The sequence below is a fragment of the Periophthalmus magnuspinnatus genome, chromosome 5 (assembly GCF_009829125.3).
Source record: "Periophthalmus magnuspinnatus isolate fPerMag1 chromosome 5, fPerMag1.2.pri, whole genome shotgun sequence".
Lineage (NCBI taxonomy): Eukaryota > Metazoa > Chordata > Actinopteri > Gobiiformes > Gobiidae > Periophthalmus > Periophthalmus magnuspinnatus.
Window position 1 is genome coordinate 1,423,196 of NC_047130.1, and position 18,317 is coordinate 1,441,512.

Genomic DNA, 18,317 nt, shown 5'->3' on the forward strand with positions numbered 1-18,317 from the left:
TCCGAGGGCTGGTGATGTGGTAAAAAACACGTAGCACAATTGTATTTCTCATATTGATGGATCTCGATTGTGTTGATTTGTCATTAAAAAGAAGAAATCAAACCACTTTTTTGTACTTTTTATGCACCTAAACAAGACTATTAGTGACATTTAGCACAGAAAATACTTGAAAACCTCATGATTTTACTCAGAATTGGCTGCAGATCTCTATAAAAACTACATCAGTGACCATTAGACGTGACTGAATCTCGGTTAAAATACGAGTAATTGCCCAGCCCTGCTTTAAACCCATTCCATTTCCATTTTTAGCACAGTATTTTATCCCCTAGCAGCCTCTCACCTTTACTCTCATAACATCCTCTGTCACGCCGCCAGACGCCGCCGCTCACCTCCAGTCTGTTCATCTACAGAGGATGAGCTGCAGTAAAAACGGCGTCCAGCTCACTGTTCTTTTTAAAGATGTCCCCGCAACCCGAGTCCACCCCAGCTTAGGGTGTCATGCCTTCAAATGTATTTATACCCGTGTTGATACTTAACAGTCCTCGCAGTATTTTGGAGATTTGGCTCTTTTTCCAAATACGTAAATAGAAAATATTCGACTGTTGTTGCTTGGAGTGATAGTTGTAACGTGTAAAAACAGAACAGAACTGAAGAAGCGGCGAAATGTCTTCACTTTTACGACTTTTGTCCAGTTTATATATTAAATTTGGCTTTTATTAATATGTTAAAACTCAATAAATGACCAAAAGAGGAGCGCAATCAAAGAAATAAATCAATTGTATTCTGAAAGATGATGTTTTTTCAGCCCTTCAAAACCAGGAACAAAGATATTCCAACTTTCCACAGTGATTTTTAAAACTTTTATTCATAAATGTTGTGTTTTTTTTATCATCTACACATTTGTCAAGCATTTCGAGGCCTAAACCCGAGGTCAGCGACATTTAAACCCCCAAAAAACATTAGATTCCAAGAAAAAGAAAACACTGGCAACTGCGAATACTTTTAGACATCGAAAATGAAGATGACGCTGTATGTGCTGCAGAAAAAAATACATTTTATTTAGTGATTTGAACACATTTTGAACAGTCTGAACTTCTAAAAAAAATCCTAAAAATAAAAAAAAAATATGCCAAGTTGAAGGTCTGTTTCAAACAAATTAAGAAGCTAAACTTAAATTATCCGTGCAGCAAACAAAATGGCGTGAGTGTCGTCCTTATGTCATAAATGCACGTCGTTTTGGCGAGTTCACCAGCTTCTGAGCGTGTGACGGTTATTTTAAACAATTAAAAATAATCAAATATAATTGTTTTTTAACATTTCAAGATCATATAATATTCCAGTTTAGAACGACAATAAAAAAAAACGAAATAACGCAAATAAAATGCACTTAAATTAAATAATATTACTATTTTCCCAAGTCACGTGTTGTCGACCTTTGGCCTAAACTGCAAACTTCTAAACTCGCAGCTTATTTTCGTGGCATTTTAAATCCTCCCCCTTCTGTCCCACAAAAACCAAGTGCATTCAGTTTGTGGGAAATTGTCAAGCGGTGAATTCCCATAAGGCCCCATCACAGCGTCTCGGCAGTAAAAGATCCTGAAAAGCTTTGACCGAGCGAGTCACTTGGGGCATTGTACAGTGTCTGCTCAGAAACAAAGGTGTCACCGCAGTTTCCATGTTTCAAGTGACGCAACCGGCGTACAATCCTCGACACAAAATGGTCACTCCGCCTGGACGCAGAACGATATCGCTGCGGTGAGGTGCTTTGCTTTGGGGCGATGCGGAATAAACGCTTTACGATGTCACTCGGATAGACAGCAGCCAGTAGTTTTATGAGGACAGTTTGATGTATTTTATCAGTTTTCCTTTTCCGCCAAACGTCCTTCAGTTCTCCTTCTGCGTCAAAAAACAGCCTCAACCCGTTTTGAGACGTTACCGTTCTAGATCCAAGTTCCCAATCTCACGCAGAGGCCCGAGTTGTATTTTTATAAACCCGACTGCGTGTTTAGATTGTCTTGTTTTCGTTGCTTTTTCCCCCCCTCCCATCGCGGCAAAAAACGCTTCAGTGCGTCGTCTCGTATCAAAACTCCTTCAGTATCACCGCACCTACTGTCACTCCACGAAAGGACGCGCTCTGGTTTTGATGTGACCGACAGCGGGGGGAAAAGTAGCCCAGAGATTCGCTCAAAAAACCAAAACATTAGCCGTATCTCAGAGTTTATGGACGAGGTAGAAGTGAGCTCAAACCTGACTCAAAAACAGGTGCAGCGAACGGCAAAAAATATCCATAAGGGGGAAGTGAATTGGGAGAGATGTTGCCCTCGGCGCTGCAGCTGAAGGTAGTCAACATGAAAAGGATAAATCTTATCCCTGGCAGCATCTCTTGGACTCCATGGTGTAACTCCAAATAGTGTGAGGAGAAAAAAAAGATCCAACTATCAATCTCCAAAGCTGTAAAGTCACACTGTAATCTAGGCGTTTTGTTTGCCTTAAAATTACATCGACAGAAAGTTTGAGCGGGGTAAAGTTGGATAAAAATGGATAAAAACAAAACGCAAACACAAATTATGGTTACAGTACGTTGCATTTTGTACAAACACAGACTGAAATGATAACTTATAAACTATATTCAGTGTTTGTCTGCGTAATTAGCATAAACATGTGCAGCAAAATGGTGTAAAAGTTGAAAATTTGGCACTCCAGCCCTTTTCATGTTGTGAATTCTTGCAGTGACTTTATTTTCTGCTGCCAGGCGAAATGGAGTGTTTCTTCCGTCTTTTCTCTCTCGCCCTTTTTGATGTTCTCTGTCCATCTCATTGTCTCCGGCTAAATCCTCAAGGGAAATCATTTGTGACGTGCGCACACTTGCACGAAAAGGGGATCCATTCTTTCATGAAAGAGCTGTATGAATAACAAACCCCGAAGTCCAACCCTCAGCTCTCACTGCTCTGGACTGTAGCCTCCTGCCCCGTCCTGTTCCAACGGTGACCCCCCAAACACACACATCTACACACACATCTACACACACACCTACACACCCTCAGTTTGACCCCGCGCACAAAGGAAAGGCATGCATTCATTATGGCTTCCAGGGAGTCTTTCACTGGTTAGACATTGTTGGCTAATCCAAGGTCCCACCGTATATCACCTTCACTTTCGTCCTACGCTCGTCCATCTTAGTCCGTCTTTTCACTATCCTGTCACTAAATCGCACTCACGCTCTTCTCCCTCTGGTTTTCATTATGTGGCATGAAGTCGGGGACTTGCTTACCAATGAGCAATTTCAAATTGACGTGGGAAAAACACTGGTCAAAGAGCATCTGACAATGACGTTTATTTGGGCAAATCAGTTTAAGCAGGTTTTCCAATTGACTTTTTCAGGTCAGACTTTTGTTGCCTTTATTTCCACTTTTATATTCAGATAATTCTAACTATGCCCTCTGTATTTTCTCTCTTTTTCCAGATCTGCGAGGTGCACGGCACAATGGGAACCCTAAGCCTCTGAGGGTGGAGCACAAAAGACCAAACGGAATAGTCTGTATAAAGCCAACGAGGGACAAAAGAGGAGGAGAAGGTGGGACAGGAGCAGGCGGAACAATTCTAACCCGGCGCCAGGCAAGAAACCAGGAGAGCCTTTCAACTGAAGAAGGGGTGGAGAAGGAAGAGCGGGGGGACTGAAAGGAGGGTGTTGTTTTACCTCCCTTGGGTGCATGCACCCTCTCAACACCCCCACAACGTGGACATCCACTTTTTTATTTGTTAGTGACGGGCTAACAAAAGGAGAAGAATGCGCAATAAAGCAAGTATTGAATGGCTGTGGGCAAAGAGCGGCCTTAGCATGACACTACCCAGGACTAGAGCTTTGATGTTGGGCTTTCTGCTGGCTGTGACGGGATGGTTAACCCCGGCGGTGGCAGATGTGCAGATGGATGACATGGTGATAATAGACGCCGGTGGAGAGCAGGGCAGACTGGGCCTGGAGCTGGAGGCGTCCATGCACTCCTCGCTCCTACGGGGTTTCCAGGAAGTAACAGAAGACGTCAGGACACTGGAACCTGCCGCGGCCCAGCAGAGCGGAGCTGCGGCCACGGCCTTCCCGGACTCCTCGGCGGTCGTGGGGCGGATCTTCAGAATGAAAGTGCCCAATAAGATGGAGGGCGTCTACCTCGGGGATATCGTCAAGGTGGGTTAACATTTTACTAAAACGGAAGCGTGTAGTTGTTGGTTTTTTTGGGATGGACACGGACAACGTTTAAGCATAAAAGAGTTAAAAAGGAATGAGGGAAAAGTAAGGCGCACCCTGAGTATTTAAAAACTGGAAATACAAGTGCATTAAATTCTACACAGCAATACGCCCAAAATGCCCTTTTTTAATTGCCTCAAAGGGCCCATTTTGTAGAACACATGGAGTTTTGTATGTTAATTGGGACACTGTAGTGGAATCTTCCTGGCCATTACTTGCCCGTTTCCACTTCTTCCTCATTAGCCTGTGCGTTCTTCGCTTGCTCTTTTGTTAGCCTAATCCTGCCTATTCATACCTCTGCCCACTTTCCTTAATTCCATTTATCTTTTACTGTCTGGCCTGATTCTTCTCCTTCCCTCTTTACATGCAAAAAATAATTCCTCTTCATCCCCTTTTTGTCGAGCTGCCCACGTTTTTTTTTCTCCCCGGCTCGCCCTCCTCCAAGGTGCACCATCATTTTCTACTCCTACATCCCGTCTTTCATAAAACTATATCGCACTTTTGGCTTTCGCAGTGTCTCCATCGTCCCTCAATCATAGTTTCTGCCATTTTCTCTTCATCCCTTGTTCGGTTTCTCCGCCCAAGTCAAATCCCATCAGATCAAATCAATCTTATCCTCGTTTTTTTAAAAGAAAAGACCAGAAATTTAAACTCCTTTCGCTACGTTTAGTAAGAACTGATCACGTGCAGTTGTAGTTTCGCTCCAGGTTTTGAACGCGCTTGTGTTTTCTGAAGGATAATTGTCAGTTTCCAGCGTGTGCGACTAAACAAACCATTTTCACTGGTAGTTTATGGATGTACTTATTGTTTACTGCTGTTTTTTTCAGCTGCGGCACATCCCAAGTTTTTCCCAGATAACTTCTTTTCCATTTCCATTTCGTCTGTCCCATTTTTCACCCATTGTTCACCTTTTCTTTTCGCTATTCTTTTGTTAACTTGCTGCTTTTATGACGACCTCCTAACCCCCTAACCTCCTGCTCAAAACTTGTAATGAAAAGTTATGTTTTGGAGCTAGTTTTGAAATTGTGTTTTAGAAAAGCTGGATTTTTTATCAAGTCTAATCCTGACCAAATGTTTCTGACTTTTTCTGTATCGTTTTACAACCAGAGCAAGTTTTCTGCTCATGTTTGATCCACTTTAGTCTGTGGAAATGTAAAATACCTGTATGGGATTTTCAAAAAAAGGCTCAAGGTTGAGTTTTAAATCGTCGTTCCTGTTTTATTATCACTCTTTCCATTATCGTTCACCTGATTACATTTGTCACACTGTGCGCTCGGGGCCCAAAATCAACACGAAATGACAGAACAGAAGCCACATCTCAGAAACGGGGGCAGTCGGTGGATTTCTAAACCAAAACAGGCAAGAATAAAGCGGCGAGACTGAATATTTATCAAGAATGTTTGAAATAAAAGGTGAGTTATAGGTGAAGCAGCATCTGGAGCCGTCTGTCTTTATACAGGGGCCTTCATCTTCATCTGTTAAATACACAACTTCAAGAGAGTTTTAGGGATGGACGATGTTAAACTTTTGATTCAGGTTTTTTCTGACAAATAATCACAATATTTATTAAACTAAGGCAGTATAATGTCCTCTTATGTGTTGTCCAGGTTCTCGGAGGTTATGTGTTCAGATTAATTCACGATTGTTGTAAAACCATGTGTCGCTGTTAGCAAGATGTGCAATCGTCTGTGCAAAATGCTGTTCAGCTAATGCTAACCTAGCGATAGCAAAGTCGACACAAACACGTGACATTATTCACACAAATCCAGACTAACACAAACTATATTTGTTACTTACGATGGAGATTTTTAGCTCAAGTTTGTTAAATGATGCAGGATGTTTGTGTTGTAAATGTGCCTCTGTAAGTCGCTCGTGCGAGTCGCTCGTGCGAGTCGCTCGTGCGAGTCGCTCGTGCGAGTCGCTCGTGCGAGTCGCTCGTGCGAGTCGCTCGTGCGAGTCGCTCGTGCGAGTCGCTCGTGCGAGTCGCTCGTGCGAGTCGCTCGTGCGAGTCGCTCGTGCGAGTCGCTCGTGCGAGTCGCTCGTGCGAGTCGCTCGTGTTTCTCCTCTGAGCCGTATCTTTTCTCCTTCAGACTCTGCAGATCGGTGGCTCGTCTTGTTGCTCTTGTTTTTCAAATCCATAATAATTCCACACATCAGACTTCACCTTCTTGAGTGGAGGATATAAATGTGTGGAGTCATCCGGATCCAGATCCACTGCCCACGAGCCACACGCACAGAAGCTAATGAGTTTCACTGCTATGACAGAGCGCCCCCTTGTGGACAAACACCAGAACTAACATCTAAACATCGCATTGAAACTGAAACATGAGTCAGTCTGGAGCCGTAAAGTCGATTATGATCACGATTATTAAAAAACGCCACGATTAAACGATTAGTTCTGGACCTTTTTTTACCACGATTAACAACATCATCGCACACCGCCCCATCCCTCGCGCGCTCGTTCACGTCTTGCCGTACCTTTTTAATCCCGCTGCTTCTTCCCGCTGCCTTGTATACGGTGTGTATTGAATTTCAACCGTCCTCCGTCACGCGCTCCGCTCCTCCTCTCCTCGTCTCTTCAGATGTCAGTCCCCCTTTAGGTATTTCGAAGGTTGGCGGTGCTCAAGGTTGCGGAGCGAAAGGCCAAATCAATTTTTTGTGCTTGCCGTTGCACTCATACTAATAGCCCTTTCTTATGAAAATCTGCCAGAGGTCTCCCAGCGCGGTGACAGCCCTGACTGCCCATTCACCTTTTTGCAGAGCGGCGCACCAGGGCCCATCAGTGCGAGCGGCGGCGTTTATTCATTCACTTCACGCACGCAGGATTCGCTTCTAGGTGCAGGACATTGACCTCAGAGGACAGATTTTTACACACCTAATATGGTTCTTGTAACTGCAGTAAGTCTTGCAGGAAGTGTGTGAAGTCAAACACAAACGGTGGGTTAGCAATGGAGCAGCACCAGCGGATTTACATCTATTTATTAGTTTATTTGTTGTTTTATACGGTTAATATAGTTTAACACACATGCTGATGGTTTAGAAACAAGAGGGGGTGTGTTATTTCCCCGGGATACAGTTGATAGTTGGACATTTTGAGCTGTATGTTGGTAAAAAAATCCAAAATCCCCATCATCAGCGTTGCAAATTTCACCAGTTAATCTTTACTTTTGTTGATAACTATATAATATCAACATTAATTTACGTAAGGAGGATAATATTTGACATTATTAGCCCTTTGTACTTTAAGTTTTTGCACAACCACGTCTTTAATCAATAGCCTTGTACTGGATTTTGACCGTTCTGATCTGAAATAATCTTGGTCGTTTCACGTTTGGCAAGACCAAAGTTGTACCTTTTTTACTTTCTTGATTCATTCCTCACGTTCTAATTATCAACTGAATCGAGTTTTTAAACACTTTTCTCAGAGGCCAGTGTGGAATTTTGCCATCACAGTAATGCTAACAACAATTAGCACGCACACCGGCGTTACTTCCTGGTTCACGGACGATAAAAAACCTTTATAATTAGATCCAGACTGAACGATACGATACTACTGCAATATATGTGACTGGAGCAAATCACATTTTGCTTTATTACATGAAAAAATTAATAAAAAACAATCAGCTGCAGCCCCGTTTAATGTTAAATTATTTGAGTGTGATTATGTTTTTTTGTGCAATTTTTTGTTTTTTTTTGTTTTTTTTTTGCAGCTAAACTCGATTGTAAAATGTGCAGCTCTGGCGTTTTCTACACCAGTCGTCTGTGGAGCAGGAAGCCCGTCCTTACAGGGGTAATTTAGTAGAGGCGCCGCAGGTGAAATGGCAGGACCTTTTGCGGCAGAGGCATCATCTGTATGCAGGTGCTGCCGGGACGCCGACGCCCTACGCGACTTGTACGGTCTATACTGTTATTAATGAAAGTGGCGGCAAGAATGGGCTTTCCTGGCCAACAGATGAGCGCTCTCAATAGCCTCATTACCACAATTACCAGCATAATTAGCTGATCGGCTGATGGACCGGCTGGCACGCACTGCGGCTTTTCCTTGTCCATTTCTTTTTCCACATGTTCCGTTGCTGAAACAGACCGGAGCTGAAATTCTTCTCTCTTTTGTTGCTTCTCTTTGTTGTCGATGTGTGTTGTGCCTGGAAGCATATGTTATTTTCCGTTGTGGATTTTTAAAAAACGAAATGGTATTTTCAAACGGCTTTGTAATTGCTTCTCATTAGCATTCCTTTGCTCAGCGTTTTTTTGTTTTTTTTTGGTCTGCCCCCAAAGCAAACCTCGTGATAACAATATTGGGAGAGAGTCGACTCCCGCTGCGAAGGATGAAAAGTCTAAAACATAAATATTGTTTACGTACGGCGCACGTTTAAGTCTTTTTTGGGTCCGAGCTGAGAGATGGTCGGGACACGTCGCAGTTTGGATCGCTCGTCTTTTGATGAATGGAGACAGAAGCTCGCTCTTGTAAATGGCCCTTCCCCTTGAGCCCATTTTTAGCGAAGGGGGGGACTTACTTTTCTTCTCCTCCTTTTTTCTGTTTGTTCTTTTCCTCTCAGTTCATTACTTTCCCTCTCCTCCTCCTCCTCCTCCTCCTCCTCTTCAATTTCCTGCTCCTGCCATCTCCCTCTCTTTCACTGTATTTCAAGAATCTTGTTACAATTCGCCAAAAGCACTCGCCGTTCTGTCACTGTCATTCACTCTCCATCGCCCCCATTACCTTACGACACAAACGCTCTTTTATTTTAACAATTAATAATTCTACTTAAGAGTCCCGTAGTGTAACGCCGCTGTCGACAGAAGCATGTTCGCTTTTTTTTACGTCGTCCGGGATCGCTTCTCCGGCCCGTGCGGCTCTGGCACTGCTCGCTTGGCAGGACGGGAGTGGAAAAGTGGTATTAAGGAAGAAAAAAAGGGAGGAGGCCATGTGAAGATAAAAACACACTGCAGAACATATGAGTCACCCAAACCCAGGCAGGGAGCTCTCGTACAGGGTCGGTTTACAGCAGCAGTGTGTGGTAGTGGCTGTGTTGCTATGTAATTAAACATACAACAGGCAAGACGTTTGATTTACATCTCCTGAATTATATGCCCCTTCAAATTTACCCACAAATTGTTCTTTTTCCTGTTTTCCGGGTTGTTTATCTAACGTTTCACCGGGTTCTTCAGTTGGGATTACATAGTATAATGTTGAGTTTGTTTCGCTTCGGTCTTTTAAGCTCTTCCGCACTTTTAAGATTGTATAAAAAAGATGGTGTTAGCAGTTTGTCGTCGTGTATCCAGGCAACTTCAGATTTTGGACCGGGCTCTGTTCTGGATGCTTGGTCGTCTCCCAACGAGGAAGTGCCCGGGAGCAAACGGCTTTCATTGGTTTTCCCGTCTTTATGAGCCAAGCCGTATTTGGTTTGAGAATGTTATATTAGCAGATTATATTTAGATGCAGAGCAGTAGCACTCGGTAATTACGCCGCGGCCTATTAGTTTGTGAAATGTGGGTCTAGTTTCATGTGTTCAGTAAGAAAATATCAGTTTATTAATGTATGCACTTTATATTTTTATATTTTTACCCTATATTTTCAAGGAAGGACAAGAAAAAGGAATAATTCAAAGAAAATAATCATGATTTGTATTTTTTGCACTATGAATTTTGAATTTTGCACCAATATTTTTTCATTTTTTTGCCTTAAATTCTAACACAATAGCACAGGAGCAGTCACTTAACAAAACTATTGATCTAACCAACAATTTTAAGCTGTGTTTGGATTTTATTTCATTATTTTACTGCTGAACTTTTCCCACCGTTCCCCGTCTCTTCATTCAGACATCAAGGCTCCCATTACCCCACAGACGTGTCCCAGCAGCTAATGGTTTGCAGCTAGCGCTAGTTAGCTCAATAATGATTCTTCATGTTTTATTCACGTGGCATCAAAGAAAGAAAAGATGGTGTAATTGCTGACCTAGCGACAAATGGGGCTCATCCCTGCTGTTCATCGGGCGTCTAATGAGTCTTTGCGGACGCGCCGTGTTACAACGACGAGGCCGGGTTGGATTTGCGTCTCGTGGACAAACTGTGCACTTCTTTTTTTGGTTCTAATTCTGAAAAACAAAAGCTAAAGTCCATTGGTGAAAGATCTTGACGTTCTTTCAGTGCTGCGTTGTGTAGTTTAGAGTCTTTGCGGTGTTACGACGACAAGCAGATTTAGATTTGCGTTTCGTGGACAAACTGCACTTCTTTTTTGGTTCTAATTCTGAAAAACAAAAGCTAAATGTCTGCAGAAGTCCACTGGTGAAAGATCTTGACGTTCTTTCAGTGCTGCGTCGTGTAGTTTAGAGTCTTTGCGGACGCACAGTGTTACGACAACGAGGAGATTTAGATTTGCATCTTGTGGACAAACTGCACTTCTTTTTTTGGTTCTAATTCTGAAAAACAAAAGCTAAACTCCACTGGTGAAAGATCTTGACGTTCTTTGAGTGCTACCAGCGTTTGAAGTGCTGCGTCGTGTAGTTTAGTCTTTGCGGTGTTACGACGACGAGGCCGGGTTGGATTTGCGTCTCGTGGACAAACTGCACTTCTTTTTGGTTCTAATTCTGAAAAACAAAAGCTAAATGTCTGCAGAAGTCCACTGATGAAAGATCTTGACGTTCTTTGAGTGCTACCAGCGTTTGAAGAGCTGCATCGCGTAGTTTAGAAGGTCAAACGTAAAGACGAGCAGAGCATAATGTCACGATACGACGCTGGGACGTTTTGTTTTTGATTGGAGCGTGGTTTAGTACAGTTGTGAGTACAGAGTGTCATCTGTATCTGAGCATGTGGTTGGTTTTCTGCAGACTTTTAGCATTAGCTCTGACTAATACTGCAGCCCTGACCAGAATTACTCTCTATCTCTGCCTTTCAAACACACTGATGTTTTTATTCATGCTCTCACCCACACTGCTGCAGGCACACAATGACCAGCTTCTGTTTGCTGCTCAGTAGTCATTTCACCACAAAAATATATATCTTGGGAGGATTTGTGCAGCAGCAGCAACAAAATATCCACCGAGGTAACATTTGGCAAATAAAACTGAACCTCCTCTGTATGAACTGGGGACGTGCAGCTCGTTTCATCAGTTTCCACATCAGGGACTCTTAAATATTTGTGTCCATCCCACAGACTTAAATGTTTTCCATATGTGATTAATGACACAGAAAGTGGGACGGTTTTACAGAGAGAGTCGACCTACAGAAGAACTTTTACCCTTTACTATTTCTGCTTTCGTGCTTCTTCTGTTTGAAATATCGACAATGACTTTCCTCGATTGACTTCAGCTTTAGAATTGATTGAAATGTGCAGCATTCTTCACTCTTCACTCGCCATTTTCCGAGACGATGGCTGATGAAAAGATGAAAATCATTGTTCGTCTTTTTTATGGAAACACATTTTGTACAATAATTGGTTTATAAAGATTCAAATTTCTTGTCAGAGGAATGAAAATGTTTTTCCCTCTAAACATTTTGCGCTGGGTTTGTTCAGAATGTCCCTGCAGGGCGACCTATAAATCCAGGAATAAACATCGGGATTACTGTGGAGTTTGTGCGTTTTAGACGTCGGACGATATTTAAATTTTGCGTTTCAGTATCATCCCATGTCCACAATATCGATTACCGTGGCCAAAGTAATTACGATTAATGATTATGTCACGATAATTATTAAAGCTGACAGTCTAAAATGACTAAGTTCCATGTTTAAACAGTTTTATCAGTGAAAAAAAACACAATTTTAACAGAAAATATTATAGATGAGCAGGGCCGTCACCTGAAATTTGGGGGCCCAGGGCGATAAACCTCACACGGGCCCCCCCTTTAAGACAAATTAACAGGAAGAGGCTCCAATTCTGGGCCCTTTTGTCAACCCCCCTGTGGATAAATTGTTTTTTCCTGCACATTCTGGTGATATAACGGTGATCATCTTTGTTGACGATTATCCTTTTACCCTTTTTATCACGATCAATGATAATATTGTGTATTTTCCCATCCCTAGAGCGTTCAGTTTTTGTTTCATTTTGTCACTTTTGGCTTTTCTGTTCTTACTCTTAGTTATTCGGGACTTGTACGTCATTTTAAAGCACAAAGCGTGATTTGTTGCTCGCTTACGCCTATAAAAGTAAAAGTTGCGCTTATATAAACGAGGGCCAACTTAAACAATCGCCCTTTGTCGTGTTTGGTTTATATGTTGATATTTGCAGAGCTGGCGTCACTCCGCGTTCGCACAGTATTTTTATCATTCCTAGATCGCACTGTTAAGAGAGTGAACGCGCCTGCTGTGGTCCCGGTGCCGCAAATGAATTTTTAACGGTAGAAAATGGGCTGTAAGATGGATTTCCCCTCGTAAACATCCGCCTGCCTCTTGGCCACCCATAAGCCCCCCACCCTGCTCGTGCGCTCGTCTAACGGCGGCATCCATCCTGCCCGTTGCTCCTTTTTTTTTCCACTACAACGATGCCAATTCCCCCGCGCTCCCTCTCATGTTCTTCCACTAAAAAAAAAAAAAAATCTCCTTGCTTCCTGCCGTAGCCCGGTTCTATTTTTTCTCATTACGTCGCTTCCTCGCTCCCTCCCAGCTGCCCTCTCCCATCGGCCCATATATCTTCACTTCCTCCACATCAAGCTTCTTATCCGCTCGCCCATATCCCAGCATGCCCCATCTCGTCCTCCTCATCCCGTCGTCTGCCAATATATGAGGCTTATCAGTGGAGCTGTCAGCCCGGTCCCTGTTAACAATAGCCACCTTTCTTCATGTCCCCCCGCGCCGCTACAATAATCGGCTTTCTTCCCACGGCCGCAGACACTCTCTCCGCCTCATCATATTGGCGTTTGGAGATTTGGTTGGCGCCCGTTCCTCTTGCTTGACCTCTCTTTCATCTCGCGCGTTCACTTCTGCGTCTTTGTCTCTGTCGCTACTCGTGTTTTTTTCTACATATTCGCTTCCCCTCGCCTCGTGTGGTTTTTTTTCGTCTGCAAAAACGGCTTTTACGTCGCGAAGCCTCCGGGGAAGAAACAAGTGCCAGTGCAAAGTGTCACGGCGGGTAAAACGGAGGCACTCAAAACGGGTTGAAAAGTGCGAGGTCAGAAGCGTTGGATGCACTGGGAGCGTGTTTGAAAGTGAGGATAAATAGATGGGTTCTGTCAAAAGTTGCGTTGCTGTGAATAAACCACAGTTGATTTCATGTCAGGCTTTTCTACAAGAGAATAAATGAAACATATTTTAGTTTTTCAGAAGGTTTTTCTTGCCTTGTTCCAGTTGTAGTGAAGGATTTTGTCTTCATTTGTCCCAACCATAAAACTTTCGGGGTGATTTCTCTTGACCTTTGGCCAAATTTTGGAAGAACTTATAGTTTTATGAGAAAACTGGACCAAAATTAGGCACATTTTTTAATAGAAAATGCTTAGAAATTGAACAAAGGAAACATATTTTAGTATTTCAGAAGGTTTTTCTTGCCTTGTTCCAGTTGTAGTGAAGGATTTTGTCTTTATTTGACCAAACCATAAACCCTTTGGAACAATTTCTTATGACCTTTTGCCAAATTTTGGAAGAACTTATAGTTTTGTGAGGAAACTGGACCAAAATTCAGCACATTTTGTAATATAAAATGCATAAAAATTGTACAAATGAAACATATTTTAATATTTCAGAGGTTTTTTCTTGCTGTACAGTAGCTTAATAACTTTTTGTTCCAGTTGTAGTGAAGGATTTTGTCTTTATTTGACCAAACCATAAACTGTCCAGGACCATTTTTCATGACCTTTTCGCCAAATTTTTGAAGAATCTTTAGTTTTATGAGAAAACTGGACCATAATTCAGCACATTTTTTAATAGAAGATGCTTAGAAATTGTACAAAGGAAACATATTTTAGTATTTCAGAAGGTTTGTCTTGTCGTACAGTAGTTTAATAAAATCCTTCACTACAACTGGAACAAAAAGTTGTCTGGGGCCATTTTTACTGACCTTTTGCCAAATTTTGGAAGAACTTATAGTTTTGTGAGGAAACTGGACCAAAATTCCGCACATTTTTGTAATAGAAAATGCTTCTGAAATACTAAAATATGTTTCCTTTGTACAATTTTTAAGGTTTTTGTTGCCGTACAGTAGCTTAATAACTTTTTGTTCCAGTTGCAGTGAAGGATTTTGTTAAATTTGACCAAACCATAAACCTTTCGGGACCATTTCTCTTGACCTTTTGCCAAATTTTTGAAGAACTTATAGTTTTGTGAGGAAACTGGACCAAAATTCAGCACATTTTTTAATAGAAAATGCTTAGAAATTGTACAAAGGAAACATATTTTAGTATTTCAGAAGGTTTTTCTTGCCTTGTTCCAGTTGTAGTGAAGGATTTTGTCTTTATTTGACCAAACCATAAACCCTTTGGAACAATTTCTTATGACCTTTTGCCAAATTTTGGAAGAACTTATAGTTTTGTGAGGAAACTGGACCAAAATTCAGCACATTTTGTAATATAAAATGCATAAAAATTGTACAAATGAAACATATTTTAATATTTCAGAGGTTTTTTCTTGCTGTACAGTAGCTTGATAACTTTTTGTTCCAGTTGTAGTGAAGGATTTTGTCTTTATTTGACCAAACCATAAACTGTCCAGGACCATTTTTCATGACCTTTTCGCCAAATTTTTGAAGAATCTTTAGTTTTATGAGAAAACTGGACCATAATTCAGCACATTTTTTAATAGAAGATGCTTAGAAATTGTACAAAGGAAACATGTTTTAGTATTTCAGAAGGTTTGTCTTGTCGTACAGTAGCTTAATAAAATCCTTCACTACAACTGGAACAAAAAGTTGTCTGGGGCCATTTTTACTGACCTTTTGCCAAATTTTGGAAGAACTTATAGTTTTGTGAGGAAACTGGACCAAAATTCAGCACATTTTGTAATAGAAAATGCTTCTGAAATACTAAAATATGTTTCCTTTGTACAATTTTTAAGGTTTTTGTTGCCGTACAGTAGCTTAATAACTTTTTGTTGCAGTTGCAGTGAAGGATTTTGTTAAATTTGACCAAACCATAAACTGTCCAGGACCATTTCTCTTGACCTTTTGCCAAATTTTTGAAGAACTTATAGTTTTGTGAGGAAACTGGACCAAAATTCAGCACATTTTTTTATAGAAATTGCTTAGAAATTGTACAAAGGAAACATATTTTAGTATTTCAGAAGGTTTTTCTTGCCTTGTTCCAGTTGTAGTGAAGGATTTTGTCTTCATTTGACCAAACCATAAACCTTTTGGGACCATTTCTCATGACCTTTTTGCGACATTTTGGAAGAACTTAGAGTTTTGTGCGGAAATTGCACCAACATTCAGCACATTTTTTAATAGAAAATGCTTAAAAATTGTGCAAAAGAACCTATTTTGTTCAGAATAAAACAAATGCAGCTGGTGGAGTCTTTCCTCAATCCGAATTTTAAACACAATCTGCAGAAATCCCTTGAAGTCGACTGTGCCAGTGCATTTTTTTTCTTGCATAACTTAAAATTGCAGATCCCCTTCCTCCTCTATCGGGGACTGTAACTCTAAAGTACAGAAAAGCTGAGGCGGCAGAGCGGCGATGCAGAGTAAAATAAGGATGAGGCCAGTGATGTGCGATAATGTCACATAATATTTCATGCCTGTCGCTCATAAAAACACGCTGGTTTGGGCCCATCACGGCGGCTCAGGACTCTGATAGTCATGGCGCTTTTGCCGTTATGTGAGCGCCGCTGTTAAAAGATGATCAAACAAGTTCTTACTTTGATGAGATTTTCGTTTCTTTGTGTTTTAATTAGCTGTCTTTGGTTGGAGGGGCAAACTGTGACAGCTTTAGCATCGACCTCTCGGGTTGTTCTTTACGTCAAACCTCATTTTCCAGCAGAGGAGTCGTATTGGCATTTATTTTACACGGCTTCTTACATAAAAAATCAAGTCATCTTTGATTTTTAAGTCACTTTCGTCTCGTTCAGAGGCGACCAGGACATGAGTTTGCTTCAGAAAGAAATCAAAAAAGCTGAAAAGTGAAAGATTTATTGTTCGGTGTGCTGCGTTTTATAATTATAGTTTTGTGCAGAGTGGCAGTAGATGTGTAAAAATGTGTCATACAATAGTAGAATGGAGATGATCGCAAAGACACGGGGGGATTTTTATTGTATTTTATTGTGTTCTTTTGGGAGAAATGCAAGATTAAGACTGAACGTGACCACTGGACTTTTGCGTTGTTGTTTTTGTGAAGCGCAAAGGAGCCACGAGACACAGCGGGAACTTTTAGAGACGGTCACAAAAGTATAAAACTGTGTAAATATGTTCTTCAATTTGTCGATCCAGCCCACGCGACACGAGAGAACGCAATGACACGACAAAGTTAGCATCTCCCCGCACTCGTTTACATGAATAAATGAAAACGACAGAACACAAAACGCAAGTAAAATATAATTACACGTGTAAATAAAAGCAAAAATAACAACGAAAGGACGCTTTAATATTGGGATTATAATAGAATACTCAACTTTTCCCCAATACTGGATTTGTAAAGTGAAAAGACGGAGGTCAAACCCTGAATTTAGGCGAAGGACACACGAAGACGAAACAAAAACACAGAAGAAGAAGTGTCTGGAGGACCAAGGCTGCACATAAAAACAAACGCCAAGCACCAACAAAACTACACGTGTATGAACCGGTTACATGAATATTTTGAAATGTTCTTTATTTCCGAGTAACGCACAAGCACCAGCCGTTTTGAACTTAGATATTCCCAGATATTGATGACGTTTCTTTGTAAAATTAGACGTTAAATCAAAGCAAAATCCATGGAGAATGTTCGCTTTTCTAATTCAGCGTTACCTCTTTGCTCTCTGTGGTTCGCAAATACTTGTAAAACGATTATTATTTTCATTCTGTTACAAGAAATGGCATGGCAGAGGACTCAGACAAATTAAAAACCATTAACACAAGACGCAACCTACCCCTGTCCCCACCCGTTAAGTCATCCTCAGATACCCTTCGGTAATTTACCAGGCAATTAGATAATTTATGATGAGATTACAGCCCGGCAACCTACGTGTCCTTTCATTGTGCCTCCTGTGATTTAATTTGTCACGTCAAGAGGCGGAGTATTCAGTGTGTGAGAGGAAAAATGCACCAGGAGGCCACATAACACAAAAAAAATCGATATTATAATTACGTACAGACAAAGAGTGTGCAATCCTGACTTTATAGTTGCACATTGTCTCATATTAAACGCCAAAATCGAACGAAATCACCACTTTGTCGAAATGCCAGAAGAGGCAGCGGTGCATGTTTTTTTGATAATTTCTTCTCACTTGCTCTTAGTTAATTGCAAATGATGCGGTAATTATTTTCAAACGTGGATTAATATTCAGAGCAAAGTGTGAGATGTCTCCCTGACGGCGCTAAAACCAGAAATGCGCTTTTTATCCGCACGTTGAAAGGCCCGTCATACTCTGATAATGACATTTCAAAGCGGTGGCAAAAGAACTAAAGCTCCGTGTGGGGAAGGAGGGCTGAGGTGACATGAGAAGAAAGAATAAAGAGAAATAAAATGTGTAGAATTAACACAGGTATTATATAACGGGGCAGAAAAACCGGGCGACTTAAAGAACCGTAATTATTCTTAAGTCACGTGTCACTTCTGTCTGAAAAGCCGTTTGTCACTGTACAGAATTAGCATGGGTAATGTGCGTCGTATTTTATTTTTTTATTATTTATTTCACTTACCGAATCCCTGACCTTCTGCACGGCTCAGATCTCATGTCTTTTTTGGTGCACTGCTTTTGGGAACAGTGTTAAATAACATTTGGACGTGTTTTCTAGTCCAAACTGTACGTCTAATTGTTATAAAAGTTTGAATTATTATATTCTGTGTTGAGCTGGAACTTCTGCAGCACTAAAACCGTGTATCTCCAGAACTCGTCTCTAATCGATGAGTGAATCTGACTGAATCTCACTCAGAAGTAACTGTTTTTTGTTTTTTTGTTTTTTTGTTTTTTTGATGGTCGTTTAGTCCTGGTTTAGTCCTGGTTTAGTCCCAGTTTTAGTCC

At 41.3% G+C, this 18,317-nt stretch overlaps 1 protein-coding gene across 1 annotated transcript in view; it reads left to right on the plus strand.

Moving 5' to 3' along the window:
* dag1 (dystroglycan 1) overlaps positions 1–18,317 on the plus strand; it is a 42,704-nt gene that overhangs the window by 18,933 nt on the left and 5,454 nt on the right. The window contains exon 2 of the mRNA XM_033966124.2: positions 3,464–4,183. Coding sequence (XP_033822015.1) covers positions 3,788–4,183 — 396 coding nt within the window. The 5' untranslated portion in view covers positions 3,464–3,787. The remainder of the gene's footprint in view (positions 1–3,463; positions 4,184–18,317) is intronic.